This window comes from Ursus maritimus, unplaced genomic scaffold (assembly GCF_017311325.1).
Source record: "Ursus maritimus isolate PB19 unplaced genomic scaffold, ASM1731132v1 scaffold_23, whole genome shotgun sequence".
NCBI lineage: Eukaryota > Metazoa > Chordata > Mammalia > Carnivora > Ursidae > Ursus > Ursus maritimus.
The window spans coordinates 38756946-38782001 of record NW_024424786.1 but is presented as its reverse complement, the minus strand read 5'-3'; the positions used below and the strand labels follow the sequence as shown (position 1 = coordinate 38782001).

Here is a 25056-nt window from a genome sequence, read left to right as displayed (position 1 = left end):
TAATGCGAGGAAGTTCCCACTTAGGCATACTGTGTTACTCATGGGAAGCTTCTAACTGCTTGCTCTTCAGTCACAATTCCTGTGTGATTCTCCCCCATCCAAGGTTAATTTGCTTCACTGAAAATCAGGAGCTTTGAAATTTTTGTTTTGAGTTCTGCTAATGGATGGCATCTCTGTTGCTTGAAATCTTTCGGAGAGCCAGTGGTTTTTGACACTGACGTGATCTCCAGGTGTACAGATCTTTGAGACTCTGATTGATTTCTTTTTTTGAGTACCAGGAACGGATCGGTTAAGTCAGATGGCTGTGAGGAGCCAAGCTGGCTTCCCACCCCACCCCAGTAACAGAGCAGAGGCTTAGCTAACTCTTTTGGGAGTCAGCTGCTGCCACAGTCTCCCCCGACACCTGCATTTTCATTTCCCGATTTTCTGGTAACCTACCCATGATGTAGATGGAGATTTCTGAAAGTTTCTATCTGAAGTCTTTCTCTTGATGTTGTGTTGTGTTTTATTAACTTACATGTTAATAACTGGACTCTTGCAGGCTACTTCTCATATGGGTAATTCCACTCAGGCCGCTATGAGGGATGCAGTTGCTGGGAGGCCACCTGTGGACAAAAAAGCTCAATAGCATCTTGAGAAGAGGATCCAACGAGAATGCGGCCAGCCCCTCCTGATTTCTGGGTTTCTGCCACGGCCACAGGTCCAGGTCCAGAGGAACGCAGATCTGGGATCACCCGGGAAGAGCTGAAACTCAGCAGTAATAAATTAATAGACAGACCTTTCCTGTGGCTTCAAATTCTTAAACATACTTCCATTTCTGTTGGAAGCATTTCTTTTCCTTGCTGATATAGATCCACGCCTGCGTCTATTTTCTTATTACTCTGCTTTGTGCACTTTATGGGGGAGAAAGCTAAAGGAAAAACTGCAGATGTGGTTTTAAATCGTGTATGTGCCACTTAGTGCCTTTTCAGATTGAATTCAGGCTTTTGAAGACATGATGGGGAGGGAATCAAGAATAACCTCATGAAAGATGCTGTTTTGGGGTGAAACCTGTTTGTTCTTTTATACCTTACTATTTTAAAAATGTTTACAAAACTTGCAAAAGCTTCGGAACAAAAGACTGAAAATGACGCCATTACACTTTTAAAATCTTACAATGTTAAAGAATCCTGCTTGCCACATAGTGTGGAAAAACCACATCCTATTTAAATCCACCATACACTGAAATTTACGGTCTTTTACTGACATGGTTACAGTTTTGTCGGAACATGCTCTTATTTTATTTTTGTCTTCATTCCTGTAGCTTCTTTTTAGAAAAGAGGCAAACATGCCTTGAAGAGCCAGAGGGGCTCATACTGAAAGGAGTGAGCTCGATACTTTAAACAAAAAAGCTTGAGTTTAAATGAACCATGTGACCTCTGATAAGTCCCTGGAACTTGTGCCTTCAGGTTCACTGTTTGCAGGTTTATGTGCACGTATGTATGTGTGTAACCCACGGCTGTCATTTGAGAGGTCTGGTTTTCAAGAGTTCTGCATAAGAACAGAACTTTATTAAGGATTGGAGGAAGGACATTACCAAACAGTACTGTCTTGAGTTGTCCTGTTTCGTGTGGCCTCGCAGTAAATCAGGTCTTTATGCAAAACATTTATTTGCGTTTTCCTAGGCACTGTCTAATGTTTTTAATAATAAAGCTAAAATTGTCAGTTTTGCTTAGCAAATCTTCCTTTCTTTAACCTCGCTTGACTAGTCTGGTAGCTTTAAAATAGCTTTGGCTTAGTGAGGACTGAAGTCCCACCCAAATATGGACAGTATCTAGAAGTAACTAAGAAATCTTTTTTATTTACCTTGATTTGGTAATAAAAAAACATTTTATCTATTGGTTGCCTTTTCCTTTGATTTATAATATAATGGTGAATTATTGTGGATTTTTCAACTTCATAAAACTTGCCTGTAAGTATTTATATAAACATTCAGGTATGAGAGTCTTAATTCTTGAGATAATTTTTGTTGTGGGAGGGAGGTAAGAAGGCTTAGGCAAAACCCAAGTGTAGACTCTGTACACATGAGGAAGTCTGAACGGAAGGCAGAAGAAAAGCATGTAATCTCTTTATCAAAGAATTTTCTTTTTACTACTTTAACATTTCACCACTGAAGTATTTTTATGAGTTTGAATTAATTCTGAGCATTTTATGTTATTTTTTCATATCTATGTACCATCTTGCCCTGAAGTTCTTGCTAGTTTATTCAATTGCCATTAAATTTTAGGAAAATTCCCGCTTGTTCTAAAAACTGTTTACTTGCATATCAGTGATGCTTGGTGTTGACTGTTAGATTGAAAGCTTCTCTTTGAAATTTTGGTGCATTATCAGGTGGCCTCTCATCTTCCTGAAGGTTCATACTTATTCGCTAAAGGCCTTACAGATGTTGAGATACTTAGTTTTTAGTGCATTGTGGAGGCATATTTATAGATTTTAGAATAATTGTCTAGAGTGATGCTTTTAATGGTGAGAAAAGGATGACGTGTCCAATACTTAATACTAACGTATTCGAATTTTTAAAGTAAAACGATGTGATAATGTATGACTTAGTGAAATCTTACAATTTAGTTACTGTTCAAATTCATTTCTGTTTTGATCTTAAAGAAATAATTTGGTTTAATTCCCAGGGGGAGCCTTATTATTTTTGTCTTTATTAACTTATTCTGACTCTGGAAAGTGTTGATAAGATTTTCTCAGTGAAGATCCTTAATGAGTTTTCTTTGGCTTCTTTTCTCTACTTTTACAGTAAATTGGTGGTTTTACATCAACTGTTTCAATAAGAGATGCATTCTCATTGCTGGGTTTAAATAATCCGGGAGATTTATAGCCAGGTTGAAAAGTATGTCTTGTACGTCTTAACTTCCCTCAGCCTTTAGTTTGTGGGTCAGAGACGTTGCTTAGATGTGCTCACTGGAAGGGTTGGCGTGACGTGTGTAGCTCTGCCGCTCCTGACCAGCCTTCTCACACAGCGTTTATGGTTTGCCCATTTCTAACGGTCATATGGGGCACAGCCCTATTAACGTATAAAAGGAGGTTTTCAGAATTTCTGTGAGAAGTATTCATTTCAGGAAAAAAAATTTTTTTTAATCCAGTAAGCTTTTTATAGTAAAAACAATAGAATCAAAATTTCAATTCTTTCATGAGTAATCTTTCTGGATTGGTTTGTGGGTACAATGAAGGCAAATGACCATGTGTGATGGTCGGCATCTGCAGAGCCATGCCCCATTTTAGCAATGTACCAACAAGTCTGTTCCGTGGAGCCTTCTTTGTACTTGGTAGAATTGCCTGTGAATATTGTTTTGCTTTATCTGCTCTTTCTTTTTTCTCTTAACGTGAAATGAAAGGCTTTAGGCAAATAAACAGACAAACTGCGCTGTTACTGGCAGGGTGTTCCCTTAGCAGGTCACAGCCAGTGTTTTACTTACCTTAGAAAAGTGGTGTCTTGGATAGGGTGAGTGTGGATGGGTATTTATGTATTATGGATGCGTTACAGATAAGTAGGTTGGCCTAAGCCCAGGCAAAAGTGATAAAAAAAACACAGCAAAGTTTTATTTTTTCCTAGGGTTTTTTTTTTCTTCTCTTATATGGAAGTCTTCATAGGCCTTTTTTTCCCCCATAGAACTATTGAAATGTAATTTAGGATGATTTAGGATGATTACCATCCAAGGTTAGCCAGTGTGGGCTACATCTTTCTGGCTTACATTTAGATCAAAATTTTAGTCAAGGAATAGGGCATAATGAAAACAAGCTTCAGTCACGAAAGTACAAACTGTTTGGGTAATGATTTTTTAAAAACGTGAAGCCCATTGTAAGAGTCCATCTGCTGCGATAGGTAGTTTTCCTTACGTCCTGTCGTAGTTATGTTTTGGGTAGTGGCTCTCCGCTATGTTAGAGTGCCTAGGATGTACGTGGGAGGCTTGTTTAAAACCATTCCGATTCCTAGCTTTATGTTGGGGATTGCCTCCGTGGCTCTGGGTTATGGCCCTGGAAACACCGCTTTGATAGACAGTCTTGTGGTGGCTCAGAGGCCTGTGAGAGAGATGCTGCCTGGGATGGGAGAGTGCAGTCAGTATTGTCTGGAGCCAAGTGGATGGACAGCTTCTGCCTGAGGCTCAGAATAGGTGCTCTGCTACCAGGACTACTCCTGAGGGTTCACTGTATTCGGAGTAATAGGGCGATGTCGTCCATCTAGAGGATTAGCTAAGCTCGTTAAAGATGTTTTTCTGAATTAAGATATCATAGTGCCTTCTCTGAAAATGAATGTACAAGTGTCCTATTTACTAACAGGTGTAATTAGGATTTTAAAAAACCCCACTTTTTGAAAGGTGTTTTTCTTTTAAAAAGCAAAATTCAGCACTGTGACTTGAACCCCTCATCTTTCGTGCACAGAACACCTTAAGCCATAAATAAATATTAATAACAAAAAGGAAGGAGAAAATAACTTTGAAAATTAGTGACAGAAGTACCCCATAACAGGGACTTTTCAAAACAGGTCTAGGAGCAGAAAGATTTCAAAAGAAAATGTTCTTCCTTGGAAGGAATTTTCATGTACACAACTAAAATTGAAATGCAGTGCTCTTCTGACCAAGGAAACGTTGCATTCGATTCCTGAAGCTTTCTAATTTAGATGGCTAAATGCTGCCATGGACTTGAGCCTTAAAGGGGTTCATATTAATCCTGAGCATCTACAAGTTTTCTTTCTCTTTTCTTTAAAAAATGATTTGTTGAAAATTCTTATTCCTAGACCCTTGCCTTTGAACGGCTTTAAAATTTAATATACTTTTTAAAAAGTGCAATGGGATGAGATTATGCTCTTAGTTTATTAAAAGCATGTTTTCTGTTTCTTAGTTGTAAGGTCATTTAATTGAATAAAGATCATAGCACCGTGTCTGTGTTTTGTTTCTTTCTCCATTCTTTAATATGGGAAGGTCTGTGAAATAGATTTGGGCTTGGCAAAGTGAATGGGATATCTAAGGGGAGGGATAGCCCATGTCAAAGGAAGTAGTGGTAACGTGGTTCGGGTGCCTCACCTTTCTCTGTCCTGCGAAACCATTCTGAACAGTCTTGCTAGCTTAGTGCTGGAGAAGGCCGTGGACCTGGAGGTGGTGTTTAAAATTGAACACAGTGTTATTTGCAGTAACATGGACTTGTGAGGATCCTTGAACTTGTAGCACTTTCATTTGGTTGCCCCATCTGGTTAAATGGTTCCTCTTTGGGAGTGAGTGAAGCTCTGATGGAAAGCTTTCCCTTTCACTGGTGACCTTTGGAGCCAGCGGAGAGGTTGCATTGAACTGCCCAAATAATGACTAATTGCTAGACATTTGGCCTGCTGTAAGATTTATAGTATGTTTCTAGTTTGAAACATATACTTGGTGTGGTCTGTAGCCATCCATCCCTCCCTCCCTCTCTCCCTCTCTCTCCCTGATGGTGATCATGTTAGGTGTCAGGCTAGCTGTTCTCTTGCGTTCATCACAGTATAGTTAGGAAAGGTGCAAACTAAAAAATTGATAGGATATGAAGAGTATTGTGAAAACTTGGGGGCTACCATCAGAGTGGTGATGCCCCCAATAGCATAAGCTGGGGAGAAGGAAAGATGCGTGAGGAAAGTGGGTGTGTGTGGATGGGGAGAAGTCAAGCAAACTATGGTTTGCCCTTAGTGCATTGACATTCTTGCCTTTGATTACCATATATCAGTTCGCAAAGATGAGTTCAATTCCAGCTGAATCAAAGCTATGGTAACTGGATGTCTAGGAGCAAAACTGACATCAGGCACTGGAAGAACTCAAATGTCAGCAGTGCTATTATCTCAAGTATGTGGCGGCTGTATTATCTGCTTTTGCAGATGGATTTCTTCCATGCTTCACGGGGAGGTAAGGCACAGATGGTTCCAGGCTTACATCATACCACTTCAGTGTCTCCAGGGGAAAGAGCCTTTTTTTTTTTTTTTAATTTGACTCATTGCCTATTTAAAATGTGTGTGTACATAGCTCCAACTTAGAGAAGGCTTCTGATTGGTCTGGCTTAGGTCATATGTTCCTTCAGGGTCAATTGCTATAGCCTGGGGGCTGGGGCCTGATAGCTGGACTGAGGTCACATGTGTCTCTCTAGTCAGGGTGATGTGGTGCCGTGACTTGGCAGGTCTACCAGAACCACACAGTCACCAAGTGAAAGACTGCTGGACAGACAAATGTAAATGTCCACCAGCGTTCCCAGTGCCCGGGACTGTTGCTCCATTTAACAAACGGGAATGAGAAAGCCTGGAACATTTCAGGAATGTTCTTTCAAAAGAAAGTATGGTGGTTATGCCACACATTTATGCAGGGGAAGCTCTTCAGAGCCTCTCAGTATGGCTTTGTTTTCATTAGGAGGATTTGAGGGGTTTCAGAAATGGGGTTCAGGAGGAAGTTACACTTCACCTTCCTTTTCTTTCATAAACCCACCTGATTTTTCTGGTCAAACGGTCAGAACTGGCATATTCACAGAGCCGCACCAGAATAGCCTTGGATAAATGTGAAAAAGCCTGTGTTCTGGGGCACCTGACTGGCTCAGCAAGCAGTGACTCTTGATCTCAGGGTCTTGAGTTCAAGCCCCACGTTGGGCACAGAGCCTACTTAAAAAAAGAAAAAGAAAAAGAAAAAAAGCCCGTATTCAGTTGACTGATGGAGTTTTCCCCAGAAGAGTGTTCAGGTTTTGAGAGGTAATGTCAAGCAACAGAAAACCTGATGTTCTCACAAAATGCTCCTAATGGATTCTGCTCCTTTAAATGTGCCTGCCCTCTCTCTCCTTCCCCCTCTCCCCTTACCCCTTTCTTTCTCCTGCCCTGGCCTTGCTGCCTCTCCTACCCCACCTGCTCCGAATCCCCACAAGGTCTCATGCCTTCAGCATAAGCCTGAGCCATTTTCTCCTTAACGTTCTCAGAGACCGCAAAACACTGGATTCTCCTGGAGGAGCCATCCTCAGAGGGCAGAGAATGGAGACGTTGCAAATAATGACTATTCCCCTCCCCCGCCACAAGAAGAACAGGGCTCCAAGGCTGTGGTTGCAGAAAAGACCAGAGGCTCTGGAGTCAGCTCTCGGTTTGATCCTGGCATGGCTTCCCACCCAAACAGTGGTGATGGACTTGGGAGGGGGCCTAGGGACAGTCTTGCTGGTGGCAGTACCAACATTGTGGGGTAGCTTCTTGGCCAGGGGTCCGAGCTCCTCTTTTGGGCAGTGTGTGGAAGGTGAAAATCACTTTCCTGACATCCTCATCCCTCACTATGGTTTTTGTTCTGTTTTCCCAGGCACAGCACAGGGAAAATAGATAAGGGAAGTGATGCCTGGGCAGTTCTGCAAGCAGAGAGTAAGGAGAAGCAGAAGTCAGTCTGGTGTTCTCAAACCCCAACCCCTCCACCTTGCATCTGGACTGCTTTACAGATAGTCCCTTGCTTAATATGCAAAACGATTTGTTGGGTGAGTAGCACTGCCCATAAAGTTCTGGTATGAATTTGCATTGCCTCTGACTCTCCTGTTGGGAAGCTAGTGAATGAAGTGTGATGATCATGGGTTTTTCCTCATGTTAACAGCCAACATATCCTGGTGAGGATTTACCACGAGCCACACACACATCAGGCTCAGTACTTTATAAGCATCATTTCATTTGTGGCTCTCCCTTCAGGGAATGTATTTTTACATGGGATCTTGTATGTTGTCCAGTATCATCATCACTCCCATTTAAGAGGTGACTAGACTGAGGCTCAGAGAGAGAGCCAGCAAGTGATCGGGCCAGGATGTGGCCCAAGCATCTCGACTGCAAGGCTCAGGCCTGGCTGGGAGTGAGGGAGAAGAGAGACGAACAGAGATGACTCTTTGGGAGTCACAGTCCAGCCGAGCCAGGTGCCAGGAAGGGCCTATGTCTGGTCATTCATTCACAGAATTTGTGCTGTGGGCCAGGTTTGGGGGGTATCTGATGGCTTAAGACCCAATAGTTAAAAGGGCTTTCTTTCTGCCAGACCTCTGAAAGCCTTCACATGGCTTTCAAATTTAATATAGTTTTAAACTGTAAGCCCACTCGAATGGAGGAGATAACATTGATTACGCTCCAGCATGGTGTATACAATGGAGTATAATACAAGATGGCCTTCAATATTGGGCGGCCCCAAGCTCCTGTGTGGAATCGGCCAGGAGGAGGTGGCGCTGGGACTGGGTTCAGGGGGGCCTCTGGGTGGAGGAGGGCGTGGGGAGTGGCGGCGAGTGGGAGGCATCCTGGCCTGTCTGCCCCAGAGGCTGGAGCAGGCTGTCCCTGTCGCCTGGCAGGGAGCTCTGCGAGGCTCTCATTAGTCAGCCGCGCGGGGAGGAGCCGGGTGACCTTACGCTGGCTGGAGCCTCTGCGGCCATTAGCCCCGGTCCGCTGGCGGCGCGCTGCCTCCAAGTTCCAGAGGTGGGTGGAGCAGTCCTTCCCGGAACTTAAGGAACGGTGAGGTGCCCGGGGTGGCTCTCCGGGCCCGGACGGCTGCATGGGAGACGGAGAAGTTGGGTGAGGCGGGCGTAAAGAAGTTAGGGGGCTGCCCGGCCAGCACCTGCAGGCCGGGAGCGCCACCATGGGCAGGCGACACTGATCGTCCTCCCCCGGCGGCGCCGCCGCCTCTCAGGTGTCTGGTGAGCCTCCCCTGCCCTTCAAGGGATTCATCAGTTGACAGCCAAGTTCAGGGGCAGGGAGGGGGCCAGCCAGGACCTCGAAGAGTGAGGTGGTGATCCTGGGAAGGGTCAGAGGAGAACCGCGCACGGTCTCCTTGCTAGAATGCACGGTACCCCGGGGTCCTGGAAACGCTGTTCCCTATTAATGACATAATGAATCCCTGCTCCCCCTGCCTCAGGCCTTTACAGAGCGGATATACCGAAGTCCAGCCTGAAATCGAGGGTCCACAGCACGAATAAAGATGCGGGCGTCCATCGTAAGTGAGGGGCGGGGCGGGGGCGGGGATTGGGGCGGTGGCTGTGTTTTACTGGGGACTCGTCCTGGAGCCTGAGTTAGTACCGGGGAGTGAGGATCCTGGAGGTGGGGGTGGGGGTGGGGCACACTTCCCACAGCCGCTGGGCATCAGGTGTCGGATGTGGGTTAGCCTGCTCCTGGTCCAGATGTCTCAGTATTTGCCCTTGCGTGGGAAGCACGGGCAGGCAGGACCTACAGGAAAAGGGAGGCAGCAAGGGGACTGGCTCCTGGGGCCAGATATCTGGGGCTGGACTTGCTGCCCCAGGCCCTGCTTCGGTCTGACCTTTTTCTGTGGGCTTTTCTGGCCTCGGCTGTCTCACCCCATGGCCAGCCCTGCCAGCAATTTGTAGGTTTTCACTTTTCCTTTTTCTAATCTGTGATGTGGTTCAGAAATCATAAAGGGGCTTAGCAAATGCTTCCTTTCAACCTAGCAGAACCTGCGACGGAGAGATTCAGGGCACTGGCGGCTGATGTAGACCCACCTGAGGTTGTGTTCCTGTCCAGCTCGTGGCCATGGCACAAGCGTGCGGGGCTCTGTTCTGAGCACTTTGTGTCCCAAATCCACTCCGCTCCCCAGAGTGAAGATTATATGACTTAATACATAGGACGTGCTCAGAATAGTGCTTCCCACACATAGTAAGTGCTCAACTGCGATTCACTGTTATTATTATTTCAGCCCACGAAAAGATGCCACGGGGACCGGCATCAGGGCGGACCTGGCGTATATGATAGCTTGAGTGGTCATTTTATTTTATTTTTATTTATTTATTTATTTATTTTTAAAGATTGTATTTATTTATCTGACAGAGATAGAGACAGCCAGCGAGAGAGGGAACACAGCAGGGGGAGTGGGAGAGGAAGAAGCAGGCTCATAGCGGAGGAGCCTGATGTGGGGCTCGATCCCATAACACCGGGATCACTCCCTGAGCCGAAGGCAGACGCTTAACCGCTGTGCCACCCAGGCGCCCCTTGAGTGGTCATTTTAAACATCCCTCTCCTTTATCTGACAACACTGTTTTCAGTAATAATCATGAAACAGATAGCAATAATATCCAGAAAAGAAACAGAGAAAATTTTCTTTTATTGAGGTTTGTATATGAAATCATACCAGTGCAAAAGTAAAAAAAAAAAAAAAAAAAAAGAAAGAAAGAAAAATAAGGTAAATATTAATGGAAAAAAATAGGAAAAAGTAATAGCTTAGGAGCTTTAAATTCAGGGCACCTGGCTGGCTCAGTCAGCAGAGCCTGTAACTTTTTTTTTTTTTTTTAAAGATTTTATTTATTTATTCGACAGAGATAGAGACAGCCAGTGAGAGAGGGAACACAAGCAGGGGGAGTGGGAGAGGAAGAAGCAGGCTCCTAGCGGAGGAGCCTGATGTGGGGCTCGATCCCATAATGCCGGGATCACGCCCTGAGCCGAAGGCAGACGCTTAACCCCTGTGCCACCCAGGCGCCCCAGAGCCTGTAACTCTTAATCTCAGCATCGTGGGTTTGAGCCCCATGTTGGGTGTAGAGATTGCTTAAAAATAAAATCTTAAAAAATTTTTTTTAATTGCATGAACGTACTTTTGAAAGAAAGTTTACTCTTGCATGTAGGTTGGTCACAATCATGAATAATAGCAACATGACAGTTTCTGTTTTGCAACTTCGGGAAAGTTGTCTGTGACTTTGTCAAGATCGATCTTTGCACGCTCATGTTCCGTATTCAGCTGAGCTCAATTTGTCCATCTGTCTTTGCTTACAGCTGACTGAAGAGAGCTTTTTATTAATTTTAATTTCGAAAGCTCTTCTACATGAAACCACAGATACTCAACAAGGCAAAGTCTTAAACATTAGAAGAGGGTTGTCAGAGATTCATAAAAATCACATTTCAGAATCAATTCCAGAAATTGCAATGCTGCCTATGTCTTAAAAAAAAAAAAAAAAATCCAGGGCGCCTGGGTGGCACAGCGGTTAAGCGTCTGCCTTCGGCTCAGGGCGTGATCCCGGAGTTCTGGGATCGAGCCCCACATCAGGCTCCTCCGCTATGAGCCTGCTTCTTCCTCTCCCACTCCCCCTGCTTGTGTTCCCTCTCTTGCTGGCTGTCTTTATCTCTGTCGAATAAATAAATAAAATCTTAAAAAAAAAATCAATCTAGTGGCTTTTAAATATCTCCACATGTGAAACATTTTCACTAAAACATCGTCACCAGAGAATTCATCCTAAGTTTTTATCTTATTTGGCAAAATTCTGCCAAGTTTTCCTTCTTCTGAGAAGAATCAGAGAAAATGGTTGAGTGATAGTGGGCACTGATACTTATTTAATCCATTGCTTTAGAATGAGGCTAGTTCTGGGTGAAAGGGATCCAGTTCTCTTTTAGTTTCTCCTGGCACAGGTCAGTGCCCGAGCTGACCATTTCTCTCCTGTCCGTGTTCCAAATTTGCTTAGAACGAGCAGGCCAGGAGGCTTTGCCTCCGTGTCTCCAGCCCTGCCGTCCTTAAATCTGTGGCTAGCTGCTGGGGAAGCGGATATCCAGAGGGAAACTGAGGCTCCCGGGTAGTGGTACTGAACTGGGCCCTTGGGTTCTCTAAACAAGAGAAATCGGTAAGAGGCCCACCGGGAGTTCCAGGCATGGCTTTACCGGGGCTTGTGCTCGAGCGCAAGGGAGGCAGCAGGAAGGAAAGAATCCTCCGGCTGACTCCCTGGAGGAGAGGTCAAGGAGAGTTTTTAAAAGAAACTTAGGTGGGAAAAGGGTGCCGACGAAGCACGTAGTGGATTATTCGCACCTGCGCACGTAAAGATCATGCTTCTCCATGTGTCACATGTCTGATTAGCATGTTAAGTCTCCGTTCCTGGGCGTGATTTTGAGTATTCTAATGAGAAGACAAGTCTGTGAGAGTTCAGCGCTGGGGTCCATCTTGGTGCAGACCGGTTTGGTCTGGTCTTGGCCGGTCTTTGCAGTAAACATCGTCCCTTCAGTGAGGTTCCTCAAGAGGCACAGAGTTTAGCTTTTTTTTTTTTTTTTGTCCGCTTACAGAGGCCCCCAAGGAGTCCTGGATTTCATGGTCAGGGTTGAAGGGACCTGAGTCCAGTCCTTGCTCTGTCTCAGTATGAGGAAACTGATGGGCCTGCTCTGACCTCTGGCTCTGGGCTCCCTTAGCACAACTTCGTGAGCCTCTAAGTGTGCCTGATGTTCTGACAGCTCTCTGCAGGGCTTGTTAAGGAGCTTCAGGGGAGGGAAGAGAAGAGGACCTTCTCAAGTAGCAACCGAGCTCCAGGCCCCACAGGGATTCATCCACATTCTGGAGGGGCCGTAGCAGGGAGGGGCTTCAGAAGGAAGGTCACAGCCCTGGAGGTCGCAAACCTCTGCTGGAAGCACTGTACGTGCCAGACCGGCTGCTCGGTGTAGCTGGTGGGCGATCACTGACCACTCCTCCCCATGGGCTCAGCTCAACATTTACAGCCTTCGGATAAAACCGGGCCGTGGCCCGTGGAAGCAGCGGCAGCGCTCTTTGCTGGAGCGTCCTCTTGAGGGATGAATAGGAGTTTGCCAGTGAATAACCAAGGGCATTGCTGGCCTGGAGAACCGTGATGTAGAGGCAACGCTTGCCACGCGGGGTGTTATCAGAAGTCAGGACCTTTGTGCCAACTACTTGGTACCGTGGAAAGAATTTTGCCCTTGGATTCAGGAAAACCTATAGTGGAATCCTGGCACTGCTTCTTGGAGAGGTCTGAGAACGTGGGCGAGGTTCTCCCCATCTCTGAGCGGTTTCCTGACCTGTAAAATAGGGCAGCTGTTAAGAATCCCAGATAACTCGTGTGTGCGTGGTGGCTGGTGGTGGTGGCGGTGGTTTCCAGACGAATTAGGAGGCAGTCCTAATTCATGTAGAGTGAGGCCGGACTCATCCACAGCATGGCCTTGGGCCTGGAGGTCAGGAGCCTGGGAGGCCCCATAAGTGTTGCCTCCTTTTTCAAGGATCCTCATGACCTTTGGGGACATAGGGGCTGGACCTGGTACCCACTGGAGCTGCCACTGTTCCTCTCCCAGCAGCTGGCAAGGAAAGAGGTGATGCGTCAGTCCAGCCCCTCCTCTACCTTCTCTCTGGGGCTGAGGCTGGGGAGTGTGGGCAGTCAGGCCTCCCGGTCATGCCTCCTGCACCCACCCAGCTCGGGGTCCAGGGTCTCAACCCCCTCACAGGTACTTGGTTTTACAGCTTTTGCCCCATGATCTCATTTATTCCTCACACAAACTCTGCTGGATGGGTCTGTATGGCCCCATTGTACCAGAGAAGCTCAGAGATGTTCAGTGATTCCTGAAGGTCACACAGCAGTAGGGCAGAGAGGGGCTGAATCTTGGCTGGACGTGGGCTCTCCTTCTGAAAACACAGCCTCGGATACACGGGATTGGCGCCCAGCCCCTCACAGGTTTCTTCTCTTCCTTGAAACTTGGTACCAAACTCCCAGCTGTTTGCTGGAAACGCCCCTCTCAGCACCCACGCTGGACTTCGGTCTTTCTTATAATTTTCCAGGAGTTCCCCAGAGCATCAGGAATGAAGGGGCTGAGATCAGAATTCCCACACTTGCCAGAGCATGTGGTTTGGGGAACAAGGAGAACCTGCTCTTGGGCTGGGTTTCACAACCTCCCCAGCATCTCCAGCTGGTCCTGGAACTGAGAACTTTCCAAATCAAACATAATGAAAACACACCCGAGGAAGTGGCAGCAAAAACTGCTGTTTACAGAAGTCTTCCAGTGTGCCAGGCAGTATTTGCTCAGTGTTTTATAGGTATTAACATACTTGATCCTCAGGACAACCCCATGAGCTATTCCCATTTTACAGCTGGGGAAACTGAGGCTGGGAGAAGTTGGGTAACTTGTCCAAGGCTGTCCAGTTAGGAAGTAGCAGAGCCTAAATTTGAACCCAGGCTGTCTGGCTCTGGAGCCCCAAGGCTGTAATCAGTATGCTTTTTCTGAAAACGAAATCCATCTGGATTTAGACATGCTTATGAGTCATGCTCAGTAGCCTACTTTCTGTACTTTTTTGTAATCTGAAATATTTTATTAAAAAAACAAAATCTCAAAGCTCTGACCAATGAGGCTAAATGAGGCCTAATGTGTGCAAATCAGAGCACTTCTGTAGTGGCCTTGAATTAAAGAAAAACATTCTTTTTTAAAATATCTATTTCATTTGCTTTTTTTAAAATAATAATTTTGTATTATGTTAGTCACCATACAGTATATTTATTTGCTTTTTTTAAAGTAGTCTCCACACCTAACACGGGGCTCGAACTCACAACCCTGGAGTAGCACACTCCACTGACTGAGCCAGCCAGGTGCCCCAAGAGACACATTCTTTTCGTTTTGTTTCACCGCTTGGGTTGAAACTTCTTCTGCAAGTGCTGTCGCTGTGGTCTCTTGTCCTGTCCCGGACCCACAGCCAAGTGTCTCACACTGGATTGGAGCTGCAGGGGTGAATGTGGGCGGCTGTGCAGGGGCTGCAGGTGGAGTCATCTGCTGGAGGGCTCGGCTGCCTCCTTTCTCCCTGCGGTTGGGGAAGAGGCTGGGGTTCCAGCTGCCTCTTTGCCACTTTCAGGCTGACCCTGGGTAAGTGACGTCATCGCCCTTAGTGTCAGTTTCCCTGCCTGCAAAATAAGGTGTCTGCTCATCTCAGCCTGACATTCAGGCTCACAGCTCTCTCCCCTCAGGTACTCTCTCCTCTGGTTCTCACTCTGGGCTGCACGGTAGAACCACCCAGAAGCTTTAAAAAAAATGCCCCCACGGGCACCGGGCAATCCCCTCACAGCTATGTTTCTGCTTCAGTCTGCCCTGCACCCCTGCTTCCCTCTCTATCACCCCCTTAAGGCCACTCCCTCCCCACCATATTCTCTGATTGCTGGAGGATGTAAGGGTTAAGAGTGTTGGATTCGGGTTTGAATTCTGTCTACACCACATACACAGTCCTTCTCACCTTTCAGGACTTCAACAAAAATCTCAGGTGCTGCTTTTTCTTTTTTCTTTCTTTTTTCTTTTTTTTTTTTTTTAAGATTTTATTTATTTATTTGGCAGAGACAGCCAGCAAGAGAGGGAACACAAGCAGGGGGAGTGGGAGAGGAAGAAGCAGGCTCCTAGCGGAGGAGCCTGATGTGGGGCTCAATCCCAGAACGCCAGGATCACACCCTGAGCCGAAGGCAGATGCCTAACCGCTGTGCCACCCAGGCGCCCCTGCTTTTTCTAGCATCATCTGCGGCTCCTTTCCTCTTCCTCTCTTACGTCCACTCAGCTGGAATTTGGCCTCCAACTCTGATAGGAGCTGTGCTCATAAAGGCCACCAGTGACCCTCACCCTAGAGCGCACTCCTGACCTTCAGAGGCCCGGATTCAGCTGCCTCCCTGGCCTCTCCACTTGGCTACCTGGAAGCTGGTTCAGCCCAGCGCCCCAGGCAGAAGCGCATGCTCCTTCCTAGCCTGCTCTGTCCACAGCCTGCTCGTCCTGCCTCCCACTTGCTCTGGCCAGAAACCCTGGGGTGATCTTTGACTCCACTTTCCTTCATGCCCCACCTCATTCTATCTGCAAATCCTGTTGGTTTGACCTTCCTAAAAATCCAGAACCTGTTACTTGTCACCCCCACTGCCTCGTCTCGGTTGAGCCGTTAACACCACTCTCCATCCTGCATTCAACACCTCTCTTCCTTCACCACCTCCACTCCAGCCACACTGGCCTCCCGGCTGCTCCTCAACCATGCCCCTACCTGGGGCCATTGCTCAGGCTGTTACCCTTGCCTGGATGTTCCAGATGTCTGCAGGGCCGGCAGCCTGCCTTCCCTGACCCCTCACTTAATATTGCAGTCTCTGCCTCCACCTGGCCCCTCCAGCTCCTTTAACACTGCTCTACCTTTTCTTTCTTTCCTTCTTTCCTTCTTTCTTTCTTTCTTTCTTTCTTTCTTTCTTTCTTTCTTTCTTTCTTTCTTTCTTTCTTTCTTTTAATTTGGTATCTCTTCTAATATTCTAGATGATTTACTTATTTACTAAGGCTCAAAATAAACTAAAAAATTTCTGTCTCTCTCCCTGGTACTGAACAAAAGCCCATGAAGGCAGGCATCTTCACTTTGTCCCAGACACAGCACAGTTGCCTGGGTTGGTGGCTGGCGTCTGGCTCTGTGGGAGCATCCGTTGTGTGAATGAGCAGATGAACGAGTTCCTTGTCCCTCCCAGGCAGACGTGGGCATCCTCAAGGTGAATGGGTTCTCAAGGGGTGTCATTGGCCCCTTGCACCACTGCCCTGGGGTGGAGTAGGGGTAGAGTATTTGTTAAAAATGCACGGTGATTCTGCCAGCATGCCAGCAAGCCCCTCTCCTGTAATCTGTGCACAGGCTTGCGTCCGAGAACCACAGCTGGGAATAAAGCCTGCAGGCTCGGAGTCAGGAACCCAGTGGGTTCTAGAGCTGAGTTAGAGCACATCACACAGCATTATTGCCATTGTCATTGTCCTGGACTCCCTCAGTGCTTAACCTCTGCTTTTCACAGAACACTGATCATAGGCGTTTAAAAGAAGAGTTTAAGGGGTGCCTGGGTGGCTCAGTCATTAAGCGTCTGCCTTCGGCTCAGGGCGTGATCCCGGCGTTATGGGATCGAGCCCCACATCAGGCTCCTCCGCTATGAGCCTGCTTCTTCCTCTCCCACTCCTCCTGCTTGTGTTCCCTCTCTCGCTGGCTGTCTCTCTCTCTCTCTTAAATAAATAAATAAATAAATAAATAAATAAATCTTAAAAAAAAAAGAAGAGTTTAAAGATACTCGACAGGTGGAATGAGTAGGTGGACATAGGATAAAGCAAATGCAGTAACATAAGAGTAGCATCTAGGTGGCTGGGTATACAGATGGTCAATAAACAATGCTTTCAGCTTTGAACGCTTGAGACTTTGGATGTTTGAAAATTTTTCATAATAAAATGCTGGGAAGCATGCTATTATGAACTTAAAAACGCTCATTGCAGGAAAACTGGAAAATACAGAAAAAGAGAAGGGAGCAAAATAGTTCCAGAAACCACCCCTAGCCCCAGCACCCAGAGGGATTCTCCGTGAAGACGTTGGTGTATATCTTTCTAGTCTTTTTGTCGTGTGTGTTCATTTTGTTACATAGTAGTAATTGTATAGATTACCCCAAATTGAACACACTGATGTTTGTCAGGGGTGTGTGTGTGTGTATGTGATTCTAAAATGAATATATGTGTATTTAAACATTTCGAAAAACTAGAAAAGAATTGAAAAGGAAATTAATACCCCAAAATGTCATCATCTGGTAATGAACACTACTTACATCTTGGTGTATTTCCACAGCTTTTCTTTATTTAAACAAAGTTAAAAAATATACTGTTTTGTATAAAGCTTTTTCATTAACCGTTATGTAATGGGCATTTATTGCCATTAAGTACTCTTTTAAAATAAAACTTTAAAACATAACATATAGTATGCTACTATATAAATATGGCAAGAGTAAAATAACCTTTTTATGTAAGATTTTTAGGTATCTAATGTTTTGCCATTAAATGTCACTTTTTGATGGGCGTCTTTTGTGGGCATTTCAGATTATTTCCTTAAGATCTGGTCTATAAATAGAAATTGGGTAAAGAGTATGAATATTTTTAAGGTTAGTGATACAAATTGCCAAACTGCCCTTCAGAAAAGCTATACTGATTTTTATTACCATCAACAATGAATGATGGTATGTATTTACCTTTATCTTTTCTTATATTTGATATTAGTATTTTGATTTCCCCCCAAAACCGGTTTTTAATTTGCATTTACTTGCTTGCTAGTGAGGTAGGATATGTTTACTTATATCAGTGGTCAAATGTATTTCTTTTTTTAAAATTATTTATCATGCCCTTTGTCCACTTTTTTCTATTTTGGTATTTACATCTTTTTTATTGATTCGTAAATTTTTTTATATATTAAAAATATTAACTGTCTTTCTGTCATTTTTCTTCCAGTTGATCATGATAGCTTGTGGTGTTTTGTTTTTTTCCAACGCATAGAACGTTTGGCTCATTTGGCTATAAGTAACAAGCAACCCACGTAAGCCAGCTCAAGTAAAGAAGTTTGAGTTTTAGCTTTAGTTTAGTTTTAGTTTAAGGACACATATGGAGGATCATAGGATGAGACCTGCTTGCCTTCTTCAGGTCCAGCTGGCTGAAGTGGGAGGCAGTGGTCACAGGGTATAAAATATGATGGCTATCTAGGCAGCTGGGACTGCAGGCAATCATTTTCTCTTAAAAGGGAGTATGAACATAACAGGCAATGATAGAAACTTCTAATAGTAAGACCTTTACCATTTTTTAAATTGGAAAACCTTTTGCTCTTTTCCTTTGTGCCTTTTTCTTTGGCTTTTATCCTTCAAGTGTCTTTATTCTAAGATCTGATACATATGAGGCGCCTGGGTGGCACAGCGGTTAAGCGTCTGCCTTTGGCTCAGGGTGTGATCCCAGCGTTACGGGATCGAGTCCCACATCAGGCTTTTCTGCTATGAGCCTGCTTCTTCCTCTCCCACTCCCCCTGCTTGTGTTCCCTCTCTCGCTGGCTGTCTCTCTCTCTGTCCAAAAAAAAAAAAAAATCTGATATATATGCATCTATATTTTTTTATGATTTTATATCTTACATTTAAATGTTACTCATTCTTAAGCATCATTAACATGGTCATATTTACAGGTTCCAGGTGGAAGATGTTTTCAAGAGGTTTTGGTGACAGTTAATATCCACCTTTTCCAATGAAGAAACTTCAATCTTGGGGCTCCTGGATGGCTTAGTTGGTAAAGCAACTGGCTCTTGGTTTTGGCTCAGGTCATGATCTCAGAGTCCTGAGACTGAGCCCTGTGAGCGCGGAGCCTGCTTGCGATTCTCTCTCTCTCTCCCTCTGCCCCTCCCCCTCACCGGCAGGCTCGCTCTCACTCTCACTCTAAAATAAATAAGTCCTTAGAAACTATTTCAAAAAAATAAAGAAGACAAAAAACTTCAAGCTCATCAACATGAGGGACTCTTTCTCTCCATCTAAAAATCTTAAAAAGTTTTTATTATAGAAATAACTCATATTGGTAAGAAAAACAAACAAAATAATATAAAATGTAAAAGTCTGAATCCCAAACCCTCACTGTATATAATATACAATAGTTTGCTGTTTTTTCCTCAGATCATGCATAGTGTATAGTACATTTCGTTTATAAACGTATAAAAAATGTACTTTATTTTTATTTTTTAATTTTTTAAAACGTATTTTAAGCAAAAATGGGATAATAATGTTTTTCAACGTGCTTCTTTCAACCAGTTCCATGTCTGCTCACAAAAATCCACCTTGTCTTCTCTAACGGCTGTACGTACATATGTACATATGAATGCAGGATCATTTGTTTAACTGGTTCTTATAAATGGTTATTTAAGGTTGTTTTTCCAATAATTTCAGGGGCCAGAAATTGTTCCTCAGTTTGCTTGCTAAGGAAAATAGTTGTTAAGCCGTTCTTTGTAACCCTGCTTTTGTGGGAAGGATAAAGACTTTTTGTTCTGAAATCTCATGGGCACAGAGTCTCAGCTTTGCCATTGTTAGCGCCTGTGTTGCGTAGTCGAGCCCTGGTTACTGTGCGGGCTGGGGGTCCCCTGAGCCCTGCCCTGGAGAGGGAGCTCTCTTCCTGGGGCCTCCTGCTGGCCCCCTTCTTCCAAGAGGAAGAACCACCTAGCAAGGAATCCCTCCCTAGGACTGTGGATCACGCTGAGTGAGGGAGGCATCACTGTCGATCCTTTTATAGCAGGAGCTGGCAAGCTGTTTCTGTAAAGGGCCAGACAGTGGAAGATTTCGGGGTTTGCAGGTCACACGGTCTCCAGTGCAACCGCCCAACTCATCGGCTGTAGAAGAGAAAGCCGCTCAGGACAAATGTAAATGAATGGGGCGTGGCCGCTTTGTGGACGATGAAGTTTGAATCTCATATAATTTCATGTGTCACAGAACATCCTTCTTCTTTTGACTCTCCCCCAACCATTTTCAAAATGTAAAAACCGTTCTTTGCTTGCATACGAAAATAAGCAGAGGCACCAATTTGGCACCTGGACTGTGGTTCTCATACTTCTAATTTTATAACCTGGTTCCTGGAGTTCTACGGGTTGATTCAGCTGAGTTGGCTCCTGTGTATCATTGAGTTTATGATAGAGGGTGACGTCATTCATATTCTTAGTTCATGGCACCCTGTCCTCGCTGGTCCCTACGAGACCCCCTCTCTTGCAGGTTTTTGGTTTGGGTTTTTTTGGGTCCCTGACATCATCATGCCTTGCTCCCTCTTCCCAGCGGCCAGCATCCTGATGTGTTTAATGTGTGTTCTTTAGTCCATATGCTTCTGTTCTTCTTGTTTTTTTAAAATGATGTTTTCAGTTATGGTTCTTCTAAGATGTGTATCATTGGTTTGCGTGTGTGTATCTTTAATTTATATAAGTGGTGTTGCTTTGCAGAGCTCATGCTCATTTTTCCACTTAGCTCTGAATCTAAAAGATTATCCCTGTTGCCATGTGAGCATCGAGTCCTTGCATTAGTTAGAAACTAGTGGGCAGGGCTCCCCAGATGAGTCTACCACCTTTCACTTCATTTTTTTTTTTTAAGATTTTATTTATTCATTTGAGAGAGAGAGGCAGAGATGGAGAGCATGAGCAGGGGGGAGAGGCAGAGGGAGAGGCAGAGGCAGACTCCCCGCTGAGCTGGAAGCCCAGTGTTGGCTTGATCCCAGGACCTGGAGATCATGACTTGAGCTGAAGGTAGATGCTTAACCATCTGAGCCACCCAGGCACCCCCTTTCATTTCATTTTTAAAAAGTGTCCTTGGTATTATGTTTTGACCTTGTGCATATTTGGAAATAGGTACCTTTGCCCTTACAAGGGGCAGGCAATTTGATTGTGTATTTTAAAAATCAAAATTTTTTTCTTTCAAACTATAGATATCTATTAAAATTTTAAAATTTCTAGGGGCCCCTAGGGGGCTCAGTCAGTTAAGTATCTGCCTTCGGCTCAGGTCATGATCCCAGGGTCCTGGGATCAAGCCCCACATCAGGCTCCCTGCTCAGTGGGGAGCCTGCTTCTCCCTCTCCCTCTGCAGCTCCCCCTGCTTGTGCTCTCTTTCTCTTGCTCTCAGATATCTTCAGAGATTTTATTTATTTATTTGAGAGCAAGAGAGAGAATGACATGGAGGAGACAGGGCAGATCTCAGGACCCTGAGATCATGACCCAACTGAAGGCAGATGCTTAACCGACAGCCACTTAGGCGCCCCAAAATTAAAAAGAATTTAAATACATTAAAAATTTTTTGTGCTTAAAAAAACTGAGGTCTAATTTATTCCTTTTAGTGTTCATTTCTTTTTTGAAAAATAATTTAACTTAAAAAAATTTGTTTGTTTTAGCAATCTCTACACCTAGCATGGGGCTCGAACTCAGAACCCTGAAATCAAGAGTCGCTCACTCCACTGACTGAGCCAGCCAGGTGCCCCATTAGTATTTGTTTCTATGAGTTTTCATCAACGCATACAATTGCATAACTGTCACCGCCATCAGACACAGAACAGTGCAGAAAGTTTAGTTGCCCTCCAATTCCCTCCTGCCCCTTTGTTGTCAGCTCCCCTCCTCACTCCTAGCCCCTGGCAATCACTGATCACTTTCTGTCCTATAGTGATGCCTTTTCTGGAATGGAACATAAATGGGATACCACATTGTGTTGCTTTTTGGGTATGGCTTCTTCTACTCAGAACCATGCATCGGCTGCTCCATTAACTTGTGGTGTTTATGGTGATAAGGTCTGAATTTCTTTGTAGATATTTTTGTCATGGTAATAAAAAATTTTTTTTTCAGGCATCTTTCTATGTGCAGGCCACCTTTCCTTGGTATTTGTCTGGAACACAGGGAGCTGCTTGTGTCCATGTACCCACTGACTGCTCATGTCTTGACATCATATTACTATGTTCACACTGTCTCCTGTTCAATCGGTAGCCTTCCCGAGGCCGGGATCCCTGCCTTGTCTTTATGTCCTTGCTTATTCGTGGAAACCCCCCACCCCAGTTAAAATCCCTTTTGGGGATTTCTGAAGGCCCCCTAATTCTTACCGAACAATATATTTTTTCTTTTATTCTGGAAAACAAGCAGGATTCATAAATTGCAACCATTGTCCGTTGTTCTGGAATAGGTTCTCAGTAAGGTCTGGGTGCCTTCTTTTTTTCAGACTAATTACAATTACTGCATAAGAGAACATGATTTATCCATAACATTTCTGTGAAAAGATTTTTTTCCTGCCATATGTATTTGCAGTTTTAATGTTTGTATAAATAGAAATGAACTGCCATTGACTTTGCTTCATAAGCCTTGTGGAGTTTGTGATTGGCTATTCCCACTGTCCTTTGTTTTATTTATTTATTTACTTAAGAAGATTTTATGTACTTATTTATTTATTGGACAGAGACAGCAAGAGAGAGAGAGTGCGCACAAGCAGGGGGAGCAGCAGAGGGAGAGGGAGAAGCAGGCTCTCCATTGAGCAAGGAGCCCTATGTGGGGCTCGATCCCAGGACCCTGGGATCATGACCTGAGCTGAAGGCAGCTGCTTAACCGACTGAGCTACCCAGGCGTCCCTGTCCTTTGTTTTTTATCCAAAGGGAGGCCACGCAGAGGTGAGTCCTCCCCATGTGTCCTCGATGGAATCTCTCAGTCAGGTCCATGGAGCTTGGTGATGGAATGTGGGCAAATCCCTACGGGTCTGCCCATGAAGAGCAAGCAGGCCACGTCTCCCTCCCTAGTCTTCACTTGCTGAAGACTCGGGCAAAGGACAGAGGCGATCCTTCTCTAGGTGTTCAAAAGGAATAGTTTACTTGCTCACTAAAGAGATTGAAGATTGGCTTGGACCAGAGAAGCTTGTCATCCCCCGATTCTGGTTCAAATCGAGTGCCCCCACCCCCAGCACTCAGCACAGTGTTGGTCCTTGGCACCTCAGCAATGCTGAGTGAAGTAACCTTGAACCTCTCGAGGTTTTCTCCAGCTCTGCTCCACACTCCCTGCTCCCCAGCAGGGCAGGGCTCTGAGCCACTCCCCACCCCCATAGACACTCACCCCTACACACACTCCTTGTGAAGCAATAAGAAATATAGTTTTGGGGGCGCCTGGGTGGCGCAGTTGTTAAGCGTCTGCCTTCGGCTCAGGGCGTGATCCCAGAGTCCTGGGATCGAGCCCCACGTCAGGCTCCCTGCTCCGCGGGCAGCCTGCTTCTTCCTCTCCCACTCCCCCTGCTTGTGTTCCCTCTCTCACTGGCTGTCTGTCAAATAAATAAATAAAATCTTAAAAAAAAAAGAAATATAGTTTTGGTTTTTGTACCCAATTCCCAGCACTGGGCTTCCACAACCCTTGTAATTTCCTGAATGATAAGAGAAGAGAGTCTTTTGTTATTCATCACAAACCCCCTTCATCCCCACCCTGAGTTTATGCTAATGAGGTGATGAGGAGCCCACCTGATTAGAGGGCTGGACATTTCAGACCCACCTCCAACCTCCTGGGAGGGGTGAGAGGCTGGAGGGTGAGTTAATCCTTAAGGACCAATGATTTAATCAGTCCTGCCTGTGTAAGGGAGCCTCTGGGAGCTTCTGGGCTGGTGAACACATGGAGGTGTGGGGAGACTGGCCCGAGGAGAGGGCGTGGCAGCTGTGCCCCCCCCCCCGCCCCATACCTTGCCCTCCCCCCCAATCTGGCTGTTCCCGAGTTGTATTCTTTATGACAAGCTGGTAATCTAGTAAGTAAACTGTTTTCCTGAATTCTGTGAGCCATTCTAGCAAATTATAGAACCTGAGGAGGGGGTGCTGGAAACCCCTGATTTATAGCTAGTAAGTCAGAAGCACAGGGGACAATCTGGACGTGCGACTGGCAGCTGAATTTGGGGGGGGGAAGTCTGGTGGGACTGAGCCCTTCACCCTTGGGGTCTGCGTTAACTCTGGGCAGTTAGTGTCAGAATTGAGATAAACTGCAGGATATCCAGCCCATTTCCACTGAGGACTGGATTGCTTGGTGTGGAAAAAACCACATATCTGGTGTCAGAAGTGTTGGTGTGAGTGTAGTGTACGGGAGAAAGAATTCTCCTTTATTCACATACTCACACTTACTCGTGCACACACACAGCAACTCATCGTCGGGATGAGCAGCAGGAGGACATTATGGCCAGAGACGTGCCAATTCTTGGTCAGGCCCTAGGCCGGGTTGGGGAATGTCTGGGAGACACCCTCCCAATTTGACGGCCTCTGGCAAGGGACCCCAGGTCTCACTTGTACCACCTCTAACAGCCTTGTTCTTGGTTTTGCAGCCAGAGCCCAAAGTTGGAGACCTGATTGAGATTTTCCGCCCTTTCTACAGACACTGGGCCATCTACGTTGGTGATGGATACGTGGTCCACCTGGCCCCCCCAAGTAAGGTGCCGAGGGCCTCTGCTGTGCTGGGTCTGGGAGGAGAGGGACATGGGGCAGCTGTGGGTAACAGGTGACCCCAGCTCTCTCATTGATCCCCGACCAGTGGTTGGTTCCTGAGTGCTGCAAGGAGGCAGGTTGGTGTGGGGAAGTGGTTATCAAACTCTGCTCCTTGGAACCCTAGGGGTTCCCTACAGGGGCTGAGGTGGGCTTCTAAGGGGATGGCTCTGTTTTTACGGTTTTAAATACTATGGGTTTTTATAAAACATATTCAATTCTTCAGTGTAAAATTCCCTGAGAGAGCATGAGGTTTTGGGCTGCAGGCTTGGTGACGAATCCAGTTTCTACTCTCCGGTTTTGGTTTCCTGATCTGTAAAACTGAGGCTAAGAGTGCTTCCTTAGGGGAATCGTTGTGAGAATTCCCCCACCCCTTTTCTTCAACCTGTTACTTAAACTGAGGTATAACATAAATACGGTAGAGTGCACAAATATAGTAAAGTGTATAAAAAAAAAAGTCTCCATCCATGTGACAGTGTCCCAGATCAAGATCTAGAACCTTTCCACTCCCCTACGAGGCTCCCCCATGCCTCTTCAGCACCCTGTCCTCTTCCCTAGAGACAACC

General features: G+C 45.5%; 2 protein-coding genes across 7 annotated transcripts in view; both read left to right on the top strand.

Annotated features, from left to right (window-relative positions):
• Positions 1–4927, top strand: part of ATL3 (atlastin GTPase 3) — a 56341-nt gene extending 51414 nt beyond the window's left edge. For all 3 annotated transcript variants that reach the window (XM_040639279.1, XM_040639278.1, XM_040639280.1), the window contains one exon: positions 542–4927. In XM_040639279.1, the coding sequence (XP_040495213.1) occupies positions 542–628 (87 nt within the window). In that variant the 3' untranslated portion in view covers positions 629–4927. The remainder of the gene's footprint in view (positions 1–541) is intronic.
• Positions 4928–8303: 3376 nt separating this feature from the next.
• Positions 8304–25056, top strand: part of PLAAT3 (phospholipase A and acyltransferase 3) — a 29334-nt gene continuing 12581 nt past the window's right edge. Inside the window, exons 1-3 of one of the 4 annotated variants that reach the window (XM_008708937.2) lie at positions 8304–8458; positions 8895–8972; positions 24334–24436. In XM_008708937.2, coding sequence (XP_008707159.1) covers positions 8958–8972; positions 24334–24436 — 118 coding nt within the window. In that variant the 5' untranslated portion in view covers positions 8304–8458; positions 8895–8957. Of the gene's footprint in view, positions 8677–8894; positions 8973–24333; positions 24437–25056 lie in introns of all 4 variants that reach the window. The other 3 variants (XM_008708938.2, XM_008708939.2, XM_008708940.2) reach the window with 3 other exon arrangements.